Below are 24,300 nucleotides of genomic sequence, written 5' to 3'. Positions count from 1 at the left end.
TTGAAGATATTTGCTGGCTCTTTAATTTGAAAATCTTCATTCTCATCTATTATTCATAGGTTTGGTCTTCTCATTGTGTCCTGGATTTCCTGGATGTTTTGAGTTAGGATCTTTTTGCATTTTGCATTTTCTCTGATTGTTGTGTCCATTTTTTCTATGGAATCTTCTGCACCTGAGATTCTCTCTTCCATCTCTTGTATTTTGTTGCTGATGCTTACACCTATGGTTCCAGATTTCTTTCCTAGGGTTTCTATCTCCAGCGTTGCCTCACTTTGGGTTTTCTTTATTGTGTCTACTTCCCTTTTAGGTCTTGGATGTTTTTTTTTTTTAATTCCATCACCTGTTTGGTTGTGTTTTCCTGCAATTCTTTAAGGGATTTTTGTGCTTCCACTTTAAGGTCTTCTACTTGTTTAGCAGTGTTCTCCTGTATTTCTTTAAGTGAATTATTAAAGTCCTTCTTGATGTCTTCTACATCATCATGAGATATGCTTTTAAATCCGGGACTATCTTTTCGGGTGTGTTGGGGTGCCCAGGACTGGGTGGGGTGGGAGTGCTGTGTTCTGATGATGGTGAGTGGTCTTGGTTTCTGTTAGTAAGATTCTTAAGTTTGCCTTTTGCCATCTGGTAATCTCTGGAGTTAGTTGTTATAGTTTTCTCTGGTTAGAGCTTTTTCCTTGGGTGATTATGTTAGACTCTATCAGCAGACCTTGGAGACTAGCTCTCTCCTGAGTTTCTATGGTCAGAGTACTCTCTGCAGGCAAGCTTTCCTGCACGAAATGTGCCCAGATATCTGGTGTCTGAACCTGCCTCCTGGCAGAAGTTGTGTTCCATTCACCAGAGGTCCTAAGATCCTGTGGAGAGTCCTGTGGGGATGTTGGGGGTGTCCACACTATCTTATATTTCTTTAAGGGAGCTATTTATGTACTTTTTAAAGTCCTCTTTTATCATCATGAGATGTGAGTTTAGATCAGAATCTTACTCTTCAGGTGTGTTGGGGTATCTAAGGCTTTCTGTGGTGAGAGAACTAGGTTTTGGTGATGCCCAGTAGCCTTGGTTTCTGTTGCTCATATTCTTGAGCTTGCCTCTCACTATCTGGTTATCTCTGGTTTTATTTGGCCTTGCTGTCTTTGAAGCCTGTCCCTTCTGTGAGCCTGTGAACCTGGCTATATCAGCACTCCTGGGGGTCAAGGTTTTCTTAGTGGGTGGGCTGATGAGGGCTGTATCACAGGGTCATCTGCAAGGTACCGATAGAAACAGGAAGGATAACTTCAGGCACTGTGCTGTAGTTCCTGGGTTCACTGGGCTCCATGCAGGTCCTACTTGTGCCAGGTATTGGGGAGGTAATAGTGTTCTCACCTGTGAGCTTGGGTGTGTCAAAACATCTGAGGAACAAGGTTTCTCTTGGGTGAATTGGGGTGCAGAGTGGTGTAGCACAGGGTCAACTCATGGGTACAGATGGAAACCAGAAGCATCAGCCTTCTTTGTTTTGTTTTTATATTTGTTTTTCTATACTTCAAAATCTTTCTTTCTTATCTATCAATCATCTATCTATCTATCTATCTATCTATCTATCTATCTATCTATCTACTTATTTATTGTGTGTATAAGTGTTTTTTCAGTGCACAGCATACATTTCCTGGAACCCAGGTAGGTCAGAAGAAGATATTAGATGCCTTTTAATCAACCATCTGATATGGGTGCTGGTAATTTAATTCAGGGTCTCTGTAAAATCAGCCAGTATTCTAAAACCCTGAGCTGCAATGCACCCCACTATCACTGGTATCTAACTGGTGCATAATGCAATATGCACCAGTTCTTTGGAAAACCAACCAGTGCACCTAACCACAGAGCCATCTCTGCTCTCCCATTTTCTTTGAGACATGGGTTTTCACTAATTTGCTCAGGCTTGAATATGCTTCACTATGTTGGGAGGCAAACCTAAAATTGTAATCTTCCTGCCTCCTCCTCTGAAGTAGATAGGATCCCAGGTTCATGCCACTAGACTCAACTACCTGTTTATATTTATAGCTGTTTTATGCCAGAGGTGTATCCTATACCATACATAATACTGTTATCCTAAGAGCATCATAAACATGGTCCTGTATTAGCATCTGGTATCATCAGAGTTAGAGGGAACAGCAATTCTTTTATGATTTGTGGGAGTGTCTTTTCATGAGTGTATGTAGGAGCACCACATGTGTGCTCTGCCTACAGAGTAGATAACAAGGTGTCAGATCCTCTGGAATTAAAGTTACTGACAGTTGTGAGACCCCTAGTGTGGGTACTCCAAACCAAATATGGGTCTTCTGCAAGAGCACCAAATGCTCTTAAGTGCTGGGCTATCACTCCAGTCACATCAGTAATTTTTAGAGTAATAAATCTTACTTTGTTGTTCTCCAAGTGATGTAGCAGTGGTTCTAATCCTGTAGGTTGAGATCTGTTTGGGAGTTCAATGACTATTTCACAGGGGTTACCCAAGACCTCAGGAAAGCATATGTGTACATTGGTATTCATGAAGTCACACAATTACAGAATTAGGGAAAGTAACATTATAGTTGGTGGTCACCAAAATAATGAGAAACTGTATGAAATGGTTTCAACTTTGAGACCATTGAGAACCACTGTGCTGTTTTAGTGATCCTTTCAATTGGATGAGAGTTAAAATAACACCAAACTGTAAACCTCTCTGCCCTTATTTATCACACACAATGAACAGTGTAGTATGTGATGAGTTAGTGACCGCAAATATGTTTGGATGGGGATTGAAGTGTTTGTGTGGAAGCCAGATACTGACATCAAGTATTTTCCTTAATTACTGTCAACCTGATTTTGGAGACAGGATTTTTCAGTAAGCCAGGAGCTCAGCAAATTTGGCTAGACAAGCTGGTCAGAGGCCCTAGCAATCCTGTGTTTACCTTCCTTATTGTTAGGATTGCAGGCTTGTGCCATCACATCCTGCTTTTTGTGTTTACTTGCTTGTCTACCTATATTATATTCTGGCCTCAGTTTCTCCTACCTTCCTTGCTCCCAGTCCCCATCACAAACACACTTCCTCTCCACTAGATCCAATCCTCCCTTGTTTTATCTGAGAGCTCTCAGAGATAGCAACTGAAAGCAGCATATCAAATTACAATAAGACTAGGAAAAATCCCTCATATCAAGGTGGGACAAGGCAATGCCACAGGAAGAAAATTGTACCAAGTTTAAGCAAAAAAGTGAGATACAACCACTGCTCCCACTTTTAGGGATCCCACAAGAACACAAATTCACACAACCAAAACATATAAGCAGAGGACCTAGTTCACATTCCATGCAGGGTCCATTGTTGTCCTGTCAGTCTCTGAGCCTCTGTGAGCCCTGTTTAGCTGATTCTCTGGGATGTGTTCTCATGGTGTCATTCTACCCTGTGGCTTCTACACTCCTTCTTCCCCTCTTTAGTGGGTTCTCCCAGGCTTGACCTATTGTTTGGCCTCTGCATCTGTTCCTTTCAGTTGCTTGATGATACCTCTGAAGACCATTGGCACAGGCACCAATCTCTAAGAATAGCATAAAAATCATTTGAAATCATTTTTCTCCTCTCTCTCTCTCTCTCTCTCTCTCTCTCTCTCTCTCTCTCTCTCTCTCTCTCTCTCTCTCTTTCTTCCATTGTATTTGGTTCTATCCTTAATCTTCCTGATGACCAGCTACTAGTTCCTGGCCATCAACACAGTGGCAGGCATGGGAGCCTCCTTATGGTATGGGCCTCAAGTTGTACCAGTCACTGGTTATCAAAAGTTCTGACTCACCCTTACCCCGGCACATCTTGCAGGTAGAACATATTGTAGGTTGAAAATTGTGTGGCTGCAGTCCCTGCCTCTTACATGAATACTGAGGTTTTACTTATGTCCTTAAACTTATGCAGCAAACACTTTACCAGTTTAATCAATTCCCCAGCTCTTTGCACCATCCCTCTTCTTTTGTAACTAAGCTGCTTGCCTAATTTTTCCACAGATCCATTCTCTCTGAAGACAAGTCGATCTTCATTTAGACAAAATGGCATCTCTATTTAAAGATTTTGGCTTTATATGGTACTGGAAAGAGCTAAACAAGATAGAATTCATGTATTTTAAGGAATTACTCATACTTGAAATTCTACAAATGGGTCTAAAACAGATTTCTTGGACTGAAGTAAAGGAAGCATCTCGGGAACACCTTGCCATCTTACTGATAAAACATTGTAACGCGAATCGAGCCTGGAATGTGACCTTCAAAGTCTTCCAGATGATTGGTAGGAATGTTACCACTAATAGGGCAACAGGAGAGATTGCTGGTGAGTTGATCAAAGCTGTTTTAAGTAAGTGAGGTTTGTGTCATAGCTTTGATAACTCATCTTCATGTTCATGTACCATGGGGACAGCAGGTGTCATGGCACATTATTCTCCTTGACAAAGGGGGCAGCTTCATGCAGACATGTTAGATCTAGTTTATGTATTCAAATGTATAAGGGTAGCATACCCTAACCTAGATGGTTAAACTACTACACAGGACAGTATTAATGTTCTCCTCAAATCTAAGCTGGAGCCTTAACTCTAGAGTGAAATGGTAGCACTGAGGATTTAAGGCAGCAGCAAGAGAAGACACCTGAAAGAAAAGAAGATGGCTTTGTCTGCAAGGTGCTTGCTATGTAAACATGACAATCTGACCTTGGATCTCAGCAACCACATAAAAGCAAGGCATGGTAGCAATATGGACAGGTAGCTTTGCAAGTTCTGTGCTAGCTGAAAATTTTTGATTCTAAAATTGAGATGGAGAGCCTAAAAAGATGACTTAGTTATTAAGAATAGCTGCTCTTATAGAGGAACTCAGCTGTGTTTCTAGAACCTATCAGGTGGTTCACAACCATCTGTAACTACACATTCAGGAGATCCAATGCCTTCTTCTATTCTCTGAGGGCACTGCAGACACCTGGTGCACATGCATTCATGCAGACAAAATCACCTATTCACCCAAATTAAAAGCAAATAAATATTTATTTTAAAGCAAAGAGCAGCTGAAGAAGACACCCAATGTGGACCTTTGGCCTCCTCATGCATGTGCACTCTACTCCTCCCCTCTTCACTATCCCACATACATTACAATTATGTATTTGAAAAAACCTTATAAAAGAAAAGACTTGTTCCATAGACATTATGATCCTGAGAGTCATACTTTTATTTATCCTAGTGGTAGATACCATGGATGCTTTAAGGTTTAATTTATTTCTCTGTCTTTGAGGTTCCAGTGTCTTACTATGATAATTTGCTTTTGCTTTTTCTATGATCATTATGCTTGGGATTCACTGATAATATTATATTTGTGGCTAGAAAATTTTCTTTACTCTTCAGTCTACATTTGTTTCACGATTGTCTCTGTGGTGCTCTTTCTCTCCCACCCTATTTTGAGATTCTAGTCACACATATTAAATCTTTAACTAATTATCAAAATATATGAGAACAGTTAGAAATTATTTTATGTGTATGTGAAAGTACCTACATATATGTATGTGCCCCATGTGTGGACAGTGCCCTTGGAGGCCAGAAGAGGACATCAAATCTTCTGGTACTGGACCTACAAAAGGTGGATGCTACCATGGGGATGCTTGGATATAAACCCAGGTCTTATGAATGCTTTTAACCATTGAGCCATCTCTTGAGCCCCACATATTACATCCCCATACAATGTCTTTTGTATGTCTCTTTTCTCTTTTCTAGGCTCTAGGTTGGATTTTGTTAGTAACTGACCTTAGGCCCTCCTTCCCCTGTACAGTATTGTAGTCAACCTGTTGACTTCCTTTGACTTTTCTCACACATATTTTTCATATGTACACATATGAACACTTGTGTACTATGATGCACAAAAGGAGATCTGAGGGCAACTTCTGAGTTAATTCTGATTCTGTCATTTGGATCGTGTAGAATAAACTGAGGACCTCAGGCTTGACGAAAAACGCCACTAAGACATCTCAAGAGCCCCCATCTGTTGATTCTTAAATTTATTTCAGACCTTTTACGAAGGTATAAAATTTGCCTTGCTTTTTCTCAGTTTCCCCTGATTCATTAACCTGCCTTTAATTATTTTTGAGCACATTTTAAAAATGAATGTTATAATTGGCATACAAAATGTTTCAATGTTTAATGTGTGTGTGTGTTGTATCACTGTGCTTTGCTTGCAGTATCCCCCACTGTGATTCTTCCTTCACTCATTTCCCTGCCCCTAGTTCTCTTTGCCCCCATAAGTCCCTTTTCTCTTTTTGCTTTCATGCCATATATATATATATATATATATATATATATATATATACACACACACACACATACATACGTATGTATATATATGTATATATACACATATATACATATGTATGTATATATATATATGTATACACACATATATATGTGTATATATACATACACACACACACATATATATGATTTTGTGTATGTTGAAAGTTTTAAGGTATCTTTTCAAAAATTGCACACATGCATGAATGTGTATGGGATTATGTGTGTGAGTGCAGAGGCTGCAGAGTCCAGGCACTGGGGAGATGGGTCATAGGCATAGGCATAGGCATTGTGAGCCAACTGATGTGTGTGCTGGAAACCATTCTCAGGACTTCTTCCAAAATAGCCAGCTCCCTTAACTACTGATTCATGTCTCTAGTCCCATTATTCTATACTTTTAATGTCAGTGTGACACTACCCATTTTCATCATTATGTAGTCAATCTTACATTGATAATAATACCATTTTTCAGTTTTGTGGTCTTATGGAAACAATGTATAATTACACTGTGTTAGGTATACACATCTGAGTATGTGCCAGGGTTTAAGACACTGATGTTAAGAGTTTGGAGAGCCATGCATTCTGCCATACATGGTTGGAAATTTTGCTGTCCCAATAGAGCAGCTGCACACAGCACAAAGTACTATATAGTCCTGCATATTATCTATGAATGCCATTCTTTTTGTTTCGAGTGAATACGTTTGTTAAATACATAGCAAGTCAAAGTAAAATAATAACTAGAGAATGATAGAAATATATGGTATGTAGGTAGGAAAGAGAGAGAGACATAGATATTTAGATAGATGACTAGATACCTAGATAGATATATGGATAGAGACATAGATATACAGCAAAGCATCATTAAATTTGGGTTTCAAAAGTTCTGGTAGAAATTGACAGGGGAAGCCTCTTTAAGCCAACAACTAGAATTTCCATGCAGAGCAGAGAATATCATCTCAAGTTTTATTCCAATTGAAAACCAGTTAGTGCTAGGAAAGTTACATCACCAAATCAGGCACTCATAATATCATCAAATTTTACTCTCACACATCCAGCAGAAAACAGGTTGGGGAGGGGGAGCTAGTTGGAGCTCCCAGTTGAGCTGTTTCTCCATGGCTGAGTTCCTGACTGTTCTAGTGCTGGCTTCTTTTCCCACTGCAGGTACTTTTATATAATGAGGCAAACAGCCATAAAATTTTTTGAAATGGTTCATGATTTAGCTGATCTCAAAGGTTACTCTTGAGGTGTTTTATTATCTTCCCTTCCTATTGCAGAGTTAGGGCTCAACCCATCCTCATACAAGAACCCAAGAAAGCTCTATACATAAACAGGTTTGGGTCTGAAATCATGGAAAGGGACAACCTCACTTCAAATGCCAGCTTCTGAAAGAGCAGAATGACAGTTTAACTGTAAAATATTCATGAGACACAAAGAAATGTAACTGTGCTCCTAGGCCAGTGAAAATCTTCTCAAATTAACTAGCATTGTTCTAGGCCCATAGACTTCTACAAACATACATCATGAGGGGGAGGTGGCTAGGAGCATGTCCCACTCTTGCAAAGAACCTGATTTCAGTTCTCAGCACCCTGGAGGGCCACTCCTAGACAGCTGTAATCCATCTCTGGGTGTATTTAACACTTATGACCTCTATTGGAACCCATAAACACATTATTGAAAATCAAAAAAAAATTTAAGTGTACATTCTGAAATGAAAATATAGAAATCAGACTATATATGAGTAAATGTTTAACTTAACTTTGATATATTGTGGCCTTTTTTCCCCACTCTCTGACTCAGCACACTCAACAATATATCGAGCTCATTTAAAGGAGAAGCTGACCCATGATTGTTCTAGAAAGTTCAACATCAGTATTCAGAATTTCTTCCAGGATGAATATGATCATCTTGAGAACCTTCTTGTACCAAACGGAAATGAAAACAATCCAAAGATGGTTGTCCTGCAAGGTGTAGCTGGAATTGGCAAGACTATTCTGTTGAAAAATTTAATGATTGTCTGGTCAGAAGGCCTGGTATTTCAGAACAAATTCTCTTATATCTTCTACTTCTGCTGTCATGATGTGAAGCAATTGCAGATAGCAAGCCTGGCTGAACTGATCTCCAGAGAGTGGCCTAGCCCCTCAGCTCCCATGGAGGAGATCCTATCCCAACCTGAGAAACTCTTATTCATCATTGACAGCTTAGAAGGGATGGAATGGAATTTTACCCAACAGGATTCGGAGCTGTGTGACAACTGCATGGAGAAGCAGCCAGTAAATGTATTGCTGAGCAGTTTGCTCAGGAAGAAAATACTCCCCGAATCATCTCTCCTCATCTCCGCTAGTTGTGAGAATTTTAAGGAATTGAATGACTGGATTGAGTACACAGATGTGAGAACAATAACCGGCTTCAAGGAAAACAATATTAATATGTGTTTCCACAGCTTGTTCCAAGATAGGAACAGAGCCCAGGAGGCCTTCAGTTTGATAAGAGGAAATGAGCAGCTGTTCACTCTATGTCAGGCCCCTGTGGTCTGCTACATGGTGGCTACTTGTCTTAAAAATGAGATAGAGAGTGGAAAAGACCCAGTCTCCATCTGCCGACGTACCACCTCCCTGTATACCACTCACATCTTAAATTTGTTCATTCCCCACAATGCCCAAAATCCAAGTAACAATAGCAAACACCTGCTGGATAACTTGTGTTTTCTAGCTGCAGAGGGCATGTGGACTGATATATCTGTGTTTAATGAGGAGGCTCTAAGGAGAAATGGGATCATGGATTCTGACATCCCCAGATGGAGACTGGGTCTTTTCCACTCTCTATCTCATTTTTAAGACAAGTAGCCACCATGTAGCAGACCACAGGGGCCTGACATAGAGTGAACAGCTGCTCATTTCCTCTTATCAAACTGAAGGCCTCCTGGGCTCTGTTCCTATCTTGGAACAAGCTGTGGAAACACATATTAATATTGTGCTGGATATTGGAATTCTTGAGCAGAGCAGGGAATCTGAAAATTCTTACATATTCCTCCACCCGTCTGTCCAGGAGTTCTGTGCGGCCATGTTTTATCTGCTACATAGTGAAACGGAGCACTCTTGTCAGGATGTTTGCTTTATAGAAACACTCCTGTTTACTTTTTTAAAGAAGGTCAAAAAACAGTGGGTTTTTTTGGGCTGTTTCTTCTTTGGTCTTTTACATGAAACAGAACAAGAAAAGCTGGAGGCATTTTTTGGCTACCACTTATCTGAAGAATTAAGGCAACAGCTGTTTTTGTGGCTGGAACTCCTATTGGACACTTTAAATCCTGACATAAAAATAAATACCATGAAGTTCTTTTACTGTCTGTTTGAGATGGAAGAGGAAGTCTTTGTACAGTCAGCAATGAACTGTAGGGAACAGATTGACGTTGTGGTTAAGGATTATTCTGATTTTATTGTTGCTGCCTACTGCTTAAGCCATGGTTCTGCACTGACAGACTTCTCCATTTCAACCCCAGATGTGCTGAATGAAGAGCTAGGCCAGAGGTATATGTGAATCTTTTCACTATCTTTACTTTTTGTTCCATTTCATAAGCTTTCCTTATGTATTGACAGATTCAAAATTCACCCTTACTGGTTGTGCAATGGCAAGTGTTCAGCCTAGAAACAACATACAAACAACAAAAACAGACTCAACAGGTTGTGTGTGTACGTACATACATGTAGGCATATGTATGTCTGCTTATATGTGTATTCATGTACAGAAACACATACGCTCACATATATGTGAAAAAACAAATTCACCTTCTTTGACAATAGCTTCCACTTTTTTAAGATTCATTTTTATTTTGTGTGTATGTAGCTACATCTTAATATGCACACATGTGTAAATGGCCTCAATTCCCAGAAGATGTCAGCAGATCCCCTGGAACTATAGTTAAATGGCAGAGGGTTCTGGGATCCATATTCTTAATATCAGAAGAAACATAAGCACTCTTAACCACTGAATTGTCTACAGTCTGATAGATGCCATCTTGAGCCCCAAACTGACTCTTTTAAAGATATGTTATTTCATCTTATTGATACTTATTTTTTTTTCGTAATTGTTCTGAGACAGGATCGCACTATGTAGCTGTGAAAAGTCTGGAACTCTGATATCCAACTGCCTGTCTGCAGAGTCCTGCAATTAAAGGCATGCACCTCCATGCCTGAATATGTTTCTTAATTATTAGTTATGCATATATATTTAGCAGTGTTGCATCAGTTCATGTGTATAGGGGCCCAGGAAGTAGTTCAGTTCACAGAGTATTGCCTGCTATACTGCTCAGGGAAAGGATTTGTTCCCCAGCATCATATAAAACTGAGTATAGTGGTACATACATGTAATCAAAATTCACTGATAGTGGAGCCAGATCAAAAACTCAGGGTCATCATTGCTTATTTAGCAAGTATAAGACAAGCCTACAATTCTTGACACAGTGCATATAAGGAATAAAAAATATTAAAAGGTATGGTGGTATCATGTTTGCAACCCCAGCACTCAGAGAACAGAAGCAGGAGTTGCTCTAAGAATTTTAAACTAGTCTAGGCTATACTCAAAGTCGGTTCCAGGTGAGTCTGGCCTAAGGAATGATATTCTGTATTTATAAAAAAAAAAAAAACAAAAAAAAAAACCTTGAACAACAAAAATATATGTGGATAACTTATGATCACGTGCCTTTTTTTTCCCGCTCCCATTGTGTGGATATAATGCAGGTCCTCATCTATACTGGGCCAGCATGTTACCAGGAATGCAATCCCAGCTTTTTTTTTTCTTTTTAAGACATTGTTTAGCCTTTTATTCTTTGTGTAATCAAAACTAGCATTGAATTTTTAATCCTTCTACAGCAATAGCATAAGTTAATTTGGCAGTTTAAGAGCCCTGGAATTTATCCTTGGGACTTTCCTTTTTGTAGTTAAAATGGCCGTGTTATCAAACAGCAATGATATTATTCAACCATACTGTGAGCACCAAGTGTAATGATCTATGTCATATGTGTTTTCTACCCATCTGAAACATGAACATCATATACAGATTTTTTTTTGATCTCCTAGCTGCAAACTGCCTTGCAAACACTAAGTGTCATGGAGACTATGGTGATGGCTCAGTTGCACAAATATGAGAACTTCAGTTTCATACCTAGATCCACATTAAAAAAAAAGAAAAAAACAAAACAAGAAAACAGTTGTGCCTAGTAGCATGTTCCTATAATCCCAGCACTAAATGGGCAGAGACAAGTTTTCCATATGTAAGCACATAAATGAACACACATGCATGTGTTTATGTACTCCACACATATACACACAAAAACATTTACTAAATTAACTAGTTTACTACTCAGGAATGTGTAATGTTAACTGGCAAGATGACTCAACAGATAAAAGTCCCTGCCCTCAAGTCTGATGATCTACATTCAATTCCTTAGACCACAAAGTAGGAAACCTGATTCCTGTGTGTTGTCCTTTGACCTCAACACATATGATGTGGCACATACACCATCTCCCACACCACACACACACAAAGTAAGAAATGTTACAAGGCAAATTTGATTACCATGTTGGAGGTGAGAATAGTAGGCAGAGAAGTCATGTACATTATCCAAGATTATAAACGGAGGAAGTAGTTGCATCTGAAGCTTGAGCCAGGAGATCCTCCTTCCAGGTTTTATCTCATTGGCTCTGGCATCCTGAATCATTTCTTTCATTCTAAATGTGCCAAGGTTATCTATAAAGGAGGTTTTCTTAACTTCAATACTGCCAGGCCATCTGTATTGTCTTATTCTGCTTTGGGAGTGGGGGGGGGGCAGGGAGGATAGGTGAAAGCATCAGACAAACCTGATCCCCAGTGTGTAGGATTCTCAGAATCCTCTGGCCCTTTCCAGTAGACATTAATTGAATCTCTACACTCAAGCTGTAACATCCAGAATCCCACTACCTTGCCATGTGTCTAAGAACTGCAAATATGAAATGACCTCACCTGGCTACCCTTACTCAGTATAGGGAGTCAGTTTGCTACATTTATGTGCTGTGACTTTTTGTAAATGAATAGAATCTGAAAGTGCTGGCAGGTTTTATCATCTATTTATTTTTATTTTATGGGGTTGAATGCTTTTGTCTATGTGTGTGCATGTACTTGGACTGCATACAGTAGCCATGGTGGACAGAAGGGGGTGTCATATATCTGCGAGATTGGTGTTATGGATGGTTATAAGCCAGCATGTTAGTATTGGAAAATGAACTCAGTTCTTCTGAGAGAAAAACAAATGGTCTTAACCAGTGAGCCATCTCTCCAGCCCCTTGAATTAATTGTCTAACAATAAAATGTATTTCTTTCTCCTCTGTTACAGGGGAAAGCTACTCATACTTTGGCATGAAATATGCTCTGTGTTCCTAAGGAATAAAGATATCAAAATACTCAGAATGAATGACACTATTTTCAATGAACCGTTCTTTAAAATCTTATATTTTTATTTGAAGAAGTCCAGCTGTATCCTTAAAACACTTGTGTAAGTTTAAAGTAGACTTTGGTTTAGTCATATCATGGAAGTAACATAAAAGTCTTCCCACCATCTCTCAGCTAACTCCATAAACAAAAGCTTATATAGTCTAAAGTGGAATCTCACTGCTTGGTACCACTAATGTCTATAGCTGACTGTTTTTCATTTAGAGCTATCCCATGAATTATAGGATGATAAGAGCATTTATAGGGCTCTGCTTTCTAGGTGCTCAGAGCTTCCTCATGTAAAAGCCAACCTTGTCTCTGCAAGTTTCTCAAAGTTCTCATGGAAAAGAAAAATCACCCAGTTTGAGAACCAGTGAGCTTTGTCACTGGGTTACAAAATTAGAGTGATGTTGCCATTATGGAATATGGCATCTTGCCAAAGATTAGAGCTTAGGCTGATTGTAAACTGATGGATTCCTCTCTTTATTCTGCAGGGCAAATAATGTTTCCTTTTTATGTGATAAGCGCCTATTCTTGGAATTGATTCAAAGTTACAATTTGGAGGAATTGTATCTCATATCCACATCCCTCTCCCACAGTGATGTGGAAATGTTGTGTGATATCTTGAACCAGGAAGAGTGTAAGATACGCATACTGCAGTAAGTCTTTGTGTTCACCTACCTCACTGAGTCTCCTCAAATGGGGCATCTTAATTTTGATCCACTTGCTGTGATTAAAAAAAGAAAAAATTCTGACCTAAGCAATAATTGATTTTTTTAATTGGATCCAAAATTTCAGTTTATGGGCCATTGGTGTGGCTAGTGAGAGGAGCAAAACAACCCCCCCCCCCAAAATAACAAAATCAGAAACAAAAACTAGAGGCATAGTCACATCACATGCACAGTCAAGAACAAAGAGCAGTGGATTAATGGACACAAGCTCCTGCTCAACTAATTTCCTCCACTTCTATATAGGTTAGGGTCCTGCTTCCTGAGTAATGTCCACCTACAGTGGACAGGTCTTACCATCTCAGTTGACTTCATGAAAAAATCACCCATAAACTGGGCCACAGAACGTCCCTATCAGAGAAACCCTCATTGAGACTCCCTTTCTAGGTGATATTAGATTTTGTCAAGTTCACATTAATATTATCACAGGACTACAGTTTTTAATTTGTGCACTTGTGTCCTATTTTTCTATTATTCATGTGTAGATTTCCTCACTTTAAAACCTGATCACTAAGGTCAATGAAATGAGTTGGTTAAGGCACTTGTTGCCAACCCTACAACCTGAGTTCTATCTCAGGACCCACATGCAAAAAGGAAAGAACAAAGTTCTACATGTTGTCCTGTTTTGCTACACATCTCTACATAATCTTTTGAATGATGTAGCATTTGTGCTTGGGCACTCACATAGAATGTAAATAAGTAAATAAATGTAATTTATAATAATTTAGAACTGCATTGTTACATGCATTTCTTACTCTACTAGAAATCTAGAGTTCAGTGCTCCTCCTCCCTGTGGTGATTCACAACCATCTGTAACTCTAGATTCACACAATCGTATACCTTCTGACATGTGCAGGCACTAGGTATGCATGTAGTACACAGACACATGCAGGCAAAATACTCACACATGAAATAAAAAAATGAGTAAGTCTAATGTATATTTTTATTAATTTGAACTGATTATGGAATGTGAAATTTAATTTCTAGATGAGAATATACACATTGAAAACCATTGTTTCAGTTCAGATTTCATGGCTTCCTACCTGTCTTAGGACTCAGTACTCTCACTCCTGAGTGTGTCTCTGGATGCATGACTCTATTTGCTGAAAGATGGGTGCTTCCTGAGCCATTTGTGGAAGGTATTCCTACCTGAAAAGCTGAAATTTTTGACTGAAAGTAAGCTTGATGAAACTCCAATGGCTCTAGGTATTAAATCTAGATGACTCTTAGATATTGTTGGTGGCAGGAATTTGATGACAAAAGATGCCATGTGCTTTACGTATAAAATTCAAAGATATATAGGATTGTGATATTAGAGGCAGAGATAGTAATTCCAGGTTGTGGCGGCTAATGACCGAAAATGGGGGAGAGGGCTGGAAATGAGTATGGAGGTCAAAAGTTATTTTTTATTTGACTTTTTAAAATTTACATTTCAAATGTTATCCCCTTTCCCAGTCCCCCCCCCCAGACCCCCTGTCTAATCTCCCCTCCCCTGCTAATACAAGGGTGTTTCTGAATCCACACACCCACACCCACCTCCCTGCCCTCAAATTCCCCATACACTGGGGCATCTAGCCTTCATGGGATCAAATGCCTCGCTTCCCATTCATGTCCAACAAGGTCATCCTTTGTTACATATACAGCTGGAGCCATCGATCCCTTCATGTGTACTCCTTGGTTGGTGTGGTGGTTTAGTCCCTGGGAGCCCTGAGGGGTCTGGTTGGCTGATATTGTTCTTCCTACAGAGTTGCAAAGCCCTTCACCTCCTTCAGTCCTTTCTCTAACTACTCAATTTGGGACCATGCTGGGGATCTTGTGCTCAGTCCAATGATTGGCTGTGAACAACCGCCTCTGTATTTGTCAGGCTCTGGCAGACCCTCTCAAGAGAAGGCTATATCAATCTCCTGTCTGCATGTACTTGTTGGCATCTACAATAGTGTTTGGATTATTTGGTGATTGTATATGGAATGGATCCCCAGGTGGGAAAGTGTTTGAATGGCTGTTCCTTCAGTCTCTGCTCCACACTTTGTCTCCATAATTGTTCCCATGAGTATTTTATTCCCCTTTCTAAGAAGAAATGAAGCACATACACATTGGTCATCTTCTTGTGCTTCATGTGGTCTGTGAACTTTATCTTGGATATTCTGAGCATTTGGGCTAATATCCACTTATCAGTGAGTGATACCATCTGTGTTCTTTTGTGATTGGGTCACCTCACTCAGGATGATAGTTTCTAGGTCCATCCATTTGCCTAAGAATTTCATGAATTCATCCTTTTTTATTAGCTGAGTAGTATTCCATTGGATAAATATACCACATTTTCTGTATCCATTCCTCTGTTGAAGGACATATGGGTACTTTCCATTTTCTGGCTATTGTAATTAAGGCTACTATGAACATACGGGAGCATGTGTCCTTGTTATATGTTAGAGAATCTTTTGGGTATATGCCCAGGAGTTGTATAGCTGAGTCCTCAGGTAATACTATGTCCAGTTTTCTAAGGAACAACCAGACTGATTTCCAGAGTGGTGGTACCAGCTTGCAATCCCACCAGCAATGGAGGAGAGTGCCTCTTTCTCCACATCCTTACCAGGATCTGATGTCAACTGAGATTTTTATCTTAGCCATTCTGTCTGGTGTGAGGTAGAATCTCAGAGTTGTTTTGATTTGCATTTCCCTGATGACTAAGGATATTGAAAATTTCTTTAGGTACTTTGCTGCCATTCGGTAGTCCTCAGTTGAGAATTCTTTAACTCTGTACCCCATTTTTTAAAAGATAGTTTTATTAGGTATTTTCTTCATTTACATTTCAAATGCTATCCCAAAAGTCCCCCATACCCCCCCCCACTCCCCTCCCCACCCACTCCCACTTCTTGGCCCTGGCGTTCCCCATGTACTGGTGCATATAAAGTTTGCAATACCAAGGAACCTCTCTTCTCAAAGATGGCCAACTAGGCCATCTTCTGCTACATATGCAGCTTGAGACAAGAGCTCTGGGGGTACTGGTTAGTTCATATTGTTGTTTCAACTATAGGGTTGCAGACCCCTTCAGCTCCTTGGGTACTTTCTCTAGCTCCTCCATTGGGGGCCCTATGTTCCATCCAATAGATGACTGTAATCATCCACTTCTATATTAGCCACCATATGCAGACACTATTGCATATGCCATCTATATTTTGCTGACAGGACCCTGATATAGCTGTCTCTTGTGAGGCTTTGCCAGTGCCTGGCAAAAACAAAAGTGGATGCTCACAGTCATTGTTAGATTTCTACTGCAGCATAGAACAACAAGGGATCAAAATAGACACTGGATCCTAATTCCAGTAGACCATATTATTTATTAAAAGACAGTGAGAGACAAATGTTTCCTGTGGGAAAGTATTGCCTGTGTTGGGGAAAGGTGGCTGAGACTCTTAATAGCAGTGATATGAGGGTATTGCTTGAATCCATAAAAGGATAGGTCAGTTGTCCAATCTCTCTTTCCTTGGGCTTAGAATATAGCCAAAGGATGCTTTGAAAGTTCTGAATTCTTTCTTTCCTTGGATTATTATAGCATTTTGTGCTTACATGCTGACAAGAAGATGGTCATCAGTAAGAAACCTGTCTAGACTCTAAGGCAGAAACATCCCAGAAACCAAGTCCTCTCAGAAACCAAATAGACAAAATAAGTAGTTTTAATATCTTTCGATTGATACAGTCCTATTACTAAAGTTTAAAATCACAAACCTAAGAGACATAGACAACCATGGGGGCATGGGAGCACTGCTGGAGAGGAGGCATGAGAGTTACAAACACACATACTGTTCTTTCAGTGGACCCTTTTTTTCTAGCATCCATGTCAGACTACATCACAACTTTTAGCTCTAGGTCTGAGGAGCCAAACATTCTACACAGGCGCCCTCACTCACATGGACAGACCCACCCATATCATTTACAAATGTACATAGTTAAAAGTGAAATCTTTAAAACATGTACTAATGCACACATACACCAACCAGGCTTGCTTTCAAACCCTGTAGTTCCAACTGTGCAGGAGGCTGACACAGGAGGACTTCAAGTTCAACCATCAAAACAACCTTTGTAACAGGGTTGAGGAGGAAAGAACTATCTCTTCAAAGCTGTTGTATTTCCTCTACATGATTACTGCGCTATGTACCCTCACATATCATATATAGCCATTAATAATCATTTGAAATTTTTAATTGTTGCTGACTTAACATTTGTAGTTTTTCTTTTTGTTACTCTCTAGTCATTATAGTATGAGAATTAGTTGATATTTAAAATGTACTGCATAGTATATGAAGATTGGAGGAGGTTGGAACTAGTATATGGGAGAGTAATAACAGGTTTGGACACATGCTGAACTGAATCACTATACATATAACTCTTGAGTGCCTGCAGATTTTTGCATCCACAATGACTCTGACCTCACATGCACACACATTGCTCCTACCCATAAATACCAAGGTATAAATGTACTAAATTGCAAAAGATGGTCAACTAGACTGAAGTCCCTAACATAGGCACATAGAACTATGTCAACAACTTGGTTTTGAAATCTAGAGTGGACTCTCAACTCAGGTAGTCAAAGAATACAATGCCTATGAGATCATTGACCCTAGTTCATACTGAATGTGCCTCTCTTGTAATTTTGTATGCTAACATGGAAGAATATTAAGGTCTTTTAGAAGGCAGGAGAGAAAGACAGATGGTTTAGTGTTTTGGATAGTGCCAAGTGATTTCAATTTTTCATATTATGTATACCTATATATTTAATATTATGATGTTTAATGTTACCTGTCAACTTAGCACAATGGAGAACCATCTGAGAAGTATCAATGAAGGAATGACTAGATCAGATGGGTCCAGGAGAATGTCTGTAAGAGATTGTATTGATTTTGCTAATTAGACTGTGAAGACCCAGGTCACATTAGGCATCACTATTACTCTGGGTTTGGGTCCTGGCTTATTGAAGAATGGAAAAGATAGCCATGTATGTATGAATTCTGTGTGCCCTTGACTTTACATGTAGTATGAAGAGATGTTTGAAGGTTCTCCCGCCTTGACTTCACAAAATGAGGAAGTATAATCTGGAATAATGAGCTAAATTAAAACTTCTCTCCCCAAAATTGATTTTCATAAGGACATTGTCACAAAAAACAGAAATGAGAATAAATCAACTATACATTATTTCAAATATATACATTTTCATGTCATTTATTATACAAGACAACATTGATATCATTGACTATATTGCAATAATCAGGTAATTTAAAAATTATCATTATAGACAGGGACTGAGGCATTGCTAATAGGAATAGATTTAGGTTAGCTTCAGGTAATGTCTTCCAAACAAAAGCATTGTCCACGATTTACTCAGATTCAATGGTAAATCTGATGTGAGTCCAAAGAAATGAAGGGAGATGTGCTGGATAAGCTAAAAATTCCTCCCCTTGCTTGAATATTTTATTACACTTACTCTGTATAAAGTTTTCTGCCCATTCATATACTCTTCTTTCCCCCCTACAGTTTAGCTAACTGTTCCCTCTGTGAGCACTCTTGGGACTACCTTTCTGATGTTCTTAGGCAGAACAAATCCCTGAGACACCTAGACATCAGCTACAATGTACTGAAGGATGAAGGGCTAAAGGTTCTCTGTAGAGCTCTGACTCTCCCAAACTCTGTTCTGCAGTCACTAAGGTAGGTTTCCTTGAGCTTGGCCTTAGAGGCCCTATTTAGGAATCTTTAATGTATACTCCTGAGAATATGCAGAGTAGAGTCACTTACCTCAGGTTTCTGAAGACCCTTCCTTAGGACAGATAGATGTGTGCCTTGACCTCTGTGTCATGGTTTTGGTAAGTGGTGGAAAGCCACTCAGAATATATACATAAGGGACTAAGAGAGAGAGGGGAATTATGACTTGTGCTGAAGGGATGGTTAAGAAGTTTGGATGCATGCTAGAAAATGAATGTATATCAACAGATGGAAAACTAGACCTCAAGTTCTAGATAGAGGGTATATTACTGATTTCTTTCTCTAGTCACTGCGACTGTGATTAGATATCATATAGAAGCAGTTTAAGGGAGGCAGGGTTCATTCAAAGTCACAGTATAGAACTCTGTAATCTCTTCTGTTTGGGAAAAAGGCATGATGGAGTGGCAGCAATGTATATAAATTTTTTCCTCATTATTCTGGATCAGGAAACAGATTGTGGAGCTAAAATCCAGGTCTAGGATATAGTCCTTAAGCCTACACACAGTGGCTCACAACTACCTGTTACATCTCAATATCCCAGAGATCCCTGGGCTTTTAAGAGACTGTCCTCAGAGGGAATACAGTGAGCATACTCTAAATGACTAAGTCACCTCCCATGCACATGCCTTCTTACCCTGGCAAAGAACTCCTTTTTGTTGTAGTTTGGAAGCCTGTCAACTGACTGGTGCCTGTTGTAAGGACCTTGCTTCTACTTTTACGCAATATAAATGCCTGCAGTGGATCAACCTGGTGAAGAACTCCTTGGACTTCAGTGGATTGCTTGTGCTGTGTAAGGCTATGAAAGACCAAACGTCTTCCTTGTATTCCCTAAAGTGAGCTGGCCTCTGTTCTCCTTTATAATATGACTTTTTATGGCTAAAAAAGGGATCAATTGAGATTTGAAATGTGCACCTAATAATATAATAATTTAAGATTGACAGAAATAAGAGTTGGGGAGATGGCTCAGTCCATACAATACTTGCCATATAAAATAAGGACTAGAGTTGGTTTCCCAAAAATTACACGAAAAATCCATGCATGGGCTTTGCAATTGTAATTTCAGTACTAGAAAGGTAAATACAGGAAGATCCTTAATTTACACAGACAAACAGTCTATTCAAATTGGTGAGTTCCAGAACAATAAGAAACCCCATCTCAAAAATCAAGAATGATTCCTGAGGTTGGCCTCTGACCTCTGCCTGTTTACACACCCACACTCAAAATGCAAGTAGTTCAATAATAAGGTGGTTGGTCACAGCAATGATAATCCTGCTACTGCAGAACCAGTAAACACATCTTGTCAAGAAACTCCACCTTTCACTGATGGACTAATTGGTGTTTGGGGAAGGGACACTACAAAATATTCTTTTAAAATTCAAGTTAAAAGAAATACAAGTAATGTTCTCTCGCTGGGCAGAGGAAGGGGGTAGATATTGCAGCATTGTTAGATTAAGTATGAAGCTCCACCTTGCCCTGTGACTGGTGAGTACCCAAATAATGGTGGTACTTCGTACTTTTATAATGATAATACATAAAAAAATGCTTGTAAATATAACATTTTTTTTGCAGAGAATCCTAACATAAGATTGTTTTGATCTACAATATAAAAGTATATTCAGTTACTTATGTTTTTCTTCCAACACAGTAGTCATTAATTACATGAGATAACATTTTTAACATTTCAGTATTTTAAGATAAAATGGTCTTTATATTAAGCAATTTGATTTTTGCTCACCTGGAAATTAATGTGAGTTCTCTGAGAACATTTAAGATAGGCTAAGTGAATTAGGGTAGTCGGCTTGTAGATGAAGGTTTATATTATGTATTTTCATATAAATATGTGATTCAGAGTACTTTATATAAGCATAAGATATTTTATAAGTGCAATATACACTAAATAATATTATTTTTTAATTTCTCAGCATTTATCTCTGTAGTTCATTTTCTCCCCTATGGCCTTCAAGTCAACATGTGATTAAAGTAATTTTTATGAAAGTATATGAGTTGAGGTGCACATGTGTGTTGAGATTGTGTACAGGAGACAAGAGGACATGCTCTCATGGTCCTCCATCATCAGATGTCACCACTTCATTATTTTTGATATAGTATCTCTCACTCAAACCTTGGGATGAAGCAATTCTGAAAGATGGATTAGCCATCAAGGGACCTGCCAGTCACTGCTTCATTGGTTCTTGGGAACCACAATCATATGCCAATATTTCCAGCTTCCTCTGTAGGCATTAGGACTTAGTCAGAAGTCCTCATGCTTATGTAGCAAACACTTCACTAAGAGAGCTATCTCTTCAGATCTCCATGGTCAGGGTCACTTTAGGTAGTTATTAAGCCACTTATTTCTAGGAACATGAAACCTTATCACAGTGTCTAACCTTTTAACATTGTAACATGGCACACCCACAGTTCACTCTCATAAACTGTGCAGTCAGTTTACAAAACAAAATCTTATTGTTCAGAGTAAACTTATACTTTCCTGATAGACCTTTTCATAGCTTCAGTCATTTGCATGTGGCCCATGAGCTGCAGGTTGAATACACCTATAAGATGTTGGGTTAAAATGTTTATAACTCTACCTGTCTCTCTTGGAAGGAACATCCAGGCTCACTTCTTTAATATTTACTCTTGAAATTCCCATGCCCCTGGATATGTTGTGTGCCTGTAAGATTTCTTTCTTACTTGGTGTTACCTGAAGGTTTAGGGGGTACCAAGCAGTAGTGAATGCATAACAAAGTAGAAAGAGGTGAGTTTTCTATCATTTTAGGAGCCTTCTAGCTCTGCAATTGATTCCAATTCAGCCATGTTTACTCTGCACCTGGGGTCAAGGTATCAGTTCCTCAGATTTGATCTGCAATTTTAGAGTCATTATTTGGCATGAGAAAATAAAAATGTATAGGTGTCATTATAATGTTGTAGATCTTATGAAACTAGATAAGTGTATTTGTTTCTTCTTGTCCTCTTATCCCACCATGGAAAATCGCAGACAGACATACATATACTACAATTGTCAAGTAAAGTAAATTGCTCAGTCAAGTAAAGTGACTGCAGTAGAACTATGAAGGCCTGAGTTAAGATTTTTACCATCCCTATAAAATAAAGTTGATTGTGGTCTCATGTGTCTGTAACCTTAGGTAGAGGAAGAACAGTGGAGGCAGTAGGCTTCTTGATGCTTACTGGCCATCCAGTCCATTAATGGCAGGTTTATTAAGAGACCTTGACTCTCGTGTGAGGCTATGCCAGTGCCTGGCAAATACAGAAGTGGATGCTCACAGTCATCTATTGGATGGAACACAGAGCCCCCAATGGAGGAGCTAGAGAAAGTACCCAAGGAGCTGAAGGGGTCTGCAACCCTATAGTTGGAACAACAATATGAACTAACCAGTATTCCCAGAGCTCGTGTCTCTAGCTGCATATGTAGCAGAAGATGGCCTAGTTGGCCATCATTGGGAAGAGAGGCTCCTAGGTCTTGCAAACTTTATATGCCCCAGTACAGGGGACTGCCAGGGCCAAGAATTTGGAGTGGGTAGGTGGGGGAGCAAGGAGGGGAGAGGGTATAGGGAATTTTCAGGATAGCATTTGAAATGTAAAGAAAATATATAATAAAATAAAATAGGGAGCCTGACTCACAAAGAATAGTTGCAAACAATTGAAGACACTTCCTCTTGACCTCTGACAGGCATGAGTATGCTTAAACACACACAACACACACAGACACATACATACACAAATTAAGTTTTTCCTTTCACTTTTAAAATTGTATGTGTATGTGTGTCATATATATGCATCTTGGCTTGAAGGCCAGAAGTTGGTATCAGATCCCTTGGAACTGGAATTACAGATAGTTGTAAACTGTAATGTGGGGAATTGAATTTGAATCCTCTGCAAGATTAGCCAATGCTCTTAGCCACTGAGCTCTCTATCCTGTCCCCAGAGCAATTTTTATGGAAGAGTATGGATTTTAAACATCTATCAGCATACCATCTCATAGCATGAATACACCACTCTATGAGAAGAAATATCCCTATCTCCCAAACTTGGTCTTAGAAAAAAATATGGAGGGAAAATGAGAATTTGGAAAGCACAAAAGGAGGGGTGAGGGTCTAGGGAAATGGCTCTTCAGTTAAGAGTACTTGCTGCTCTCACAGAGGACTCAGCTTCGGTTCCCAGCACTCAACATGACTGATTACAATTGCAATAACACTGGTTCCAGGGGAACAGGTGGCTTCTGACTTCCACGAGCACCTGCATACATGTGGTCCACATAAGTTCAAACAGGCAATGGAACATAAAAATAAAAACTTTAAACTGTAAACAAAGAGTGAGTTAATGCTGTTTTTTCTTTACATCTTTCTAGACTGCAAATGACTGACTTTGATGAAGAATCCCAGGCATTTCTACGTTCTGAGATACAAAGAAATAAAATCTTGAGGATCGAAAATGGTGTGTAAGCAGAAGCAGAAATCAAGGGTGGAGATTCTGATGCAAGAACAATGGATGTATTGTGAACTCAAACTACTTCTGAATGAAAGAGAGGAGGATCTTTATTTTGTCCTATTGTGTAAAAATTACAGGTCACTAACACTGCAGAGACAGGATTTCTTTTTGCCACATTCAGATGAGTTTTACAAGATATATGTGGCTTCCTTTTCGCACTACAGTTTCAGACACTCATGCTAAAATGACTGTCTTATAATGATGTTTTTCTAACACAGGTTTCTTAAGCACCTAATAAAGGGTAAAGTATCTTTAATTGTTTGGACTCTTGTAACAAGAGTTTTCCTTTATTTTGTATTACTGGAGCTATAGTGTAGGTCCAGGCAATAATGATACCCAAAAGGTTGTGGGGAAATTTTAGTTGGCTATGCATGTGAAGCCAGTAGCAGCAGCATGAGCAACTGCTCACTCAGATAATGGAAACTATTGCTGTTTTTCTGTTTTGTATTAAAGAATAACATAAGCATTATCCAAATCTACTGACTTCTAGTTTCAATTGTTAATGCATATACAGCTGGGTGTGGTGTGTGTGTGTGTGTGTGTGTGTGTGTATA

At 39.2% G+C, this 24,300-nt stretch overlaps 1 protein-coding gene across 1 annotated transcript; it reads left to right on the top strand.

Annotated features, from left to right (window-relative positions):
• The first annotated feature begins 4,032 nt into the window (after nt 1–4,032).
• Nucleotides 4,033–23,700, top strand: LOC147003667 (NACHT, LRR and PYD domains-containing protein 4B-like). The gene is made up of 8 exons (XM_085841061.1): nt 4,033–4,309; nt 8,097–9,095; nt 9,271–9,823; nt 12,664–12,822; nt 13,253–13,417; nt 19,016–19,186; nt 19,903–20,073; nt 23,607–23,700. Exons 1-8 carry the CDS (start codon nt 4,033–4,035, stop codon nt 23,698–23,700), a joined length of 2,589 nt encoding a protein of 862 aa, XP_085697187.1.
• The last annotated feature ends 600 nt before the right edge of the window (nt 23,701–24,300 follow it).

The sequence above is a fragment of the Mus caroli genome, unplaced genomic scaffold (genome assembly GCF_978045245.1).
Source record: "Mus caroli unplaced genomic scaffold, Mus_caroli_1 scaffold_8, whole genome shotgun sequence".
Taxonomy (NCBI): domain Eukaryota; kingdom Metazoa; phylum Chordata; class Mammalia; order Rodentia; family Muridae; genus Mus; species Mus caroli.
The sequence above is the reverse complement of the archived record's forward strand: the minus strand, read 5'-3'. Positions and strand labels throughout refer to the sequence as shown.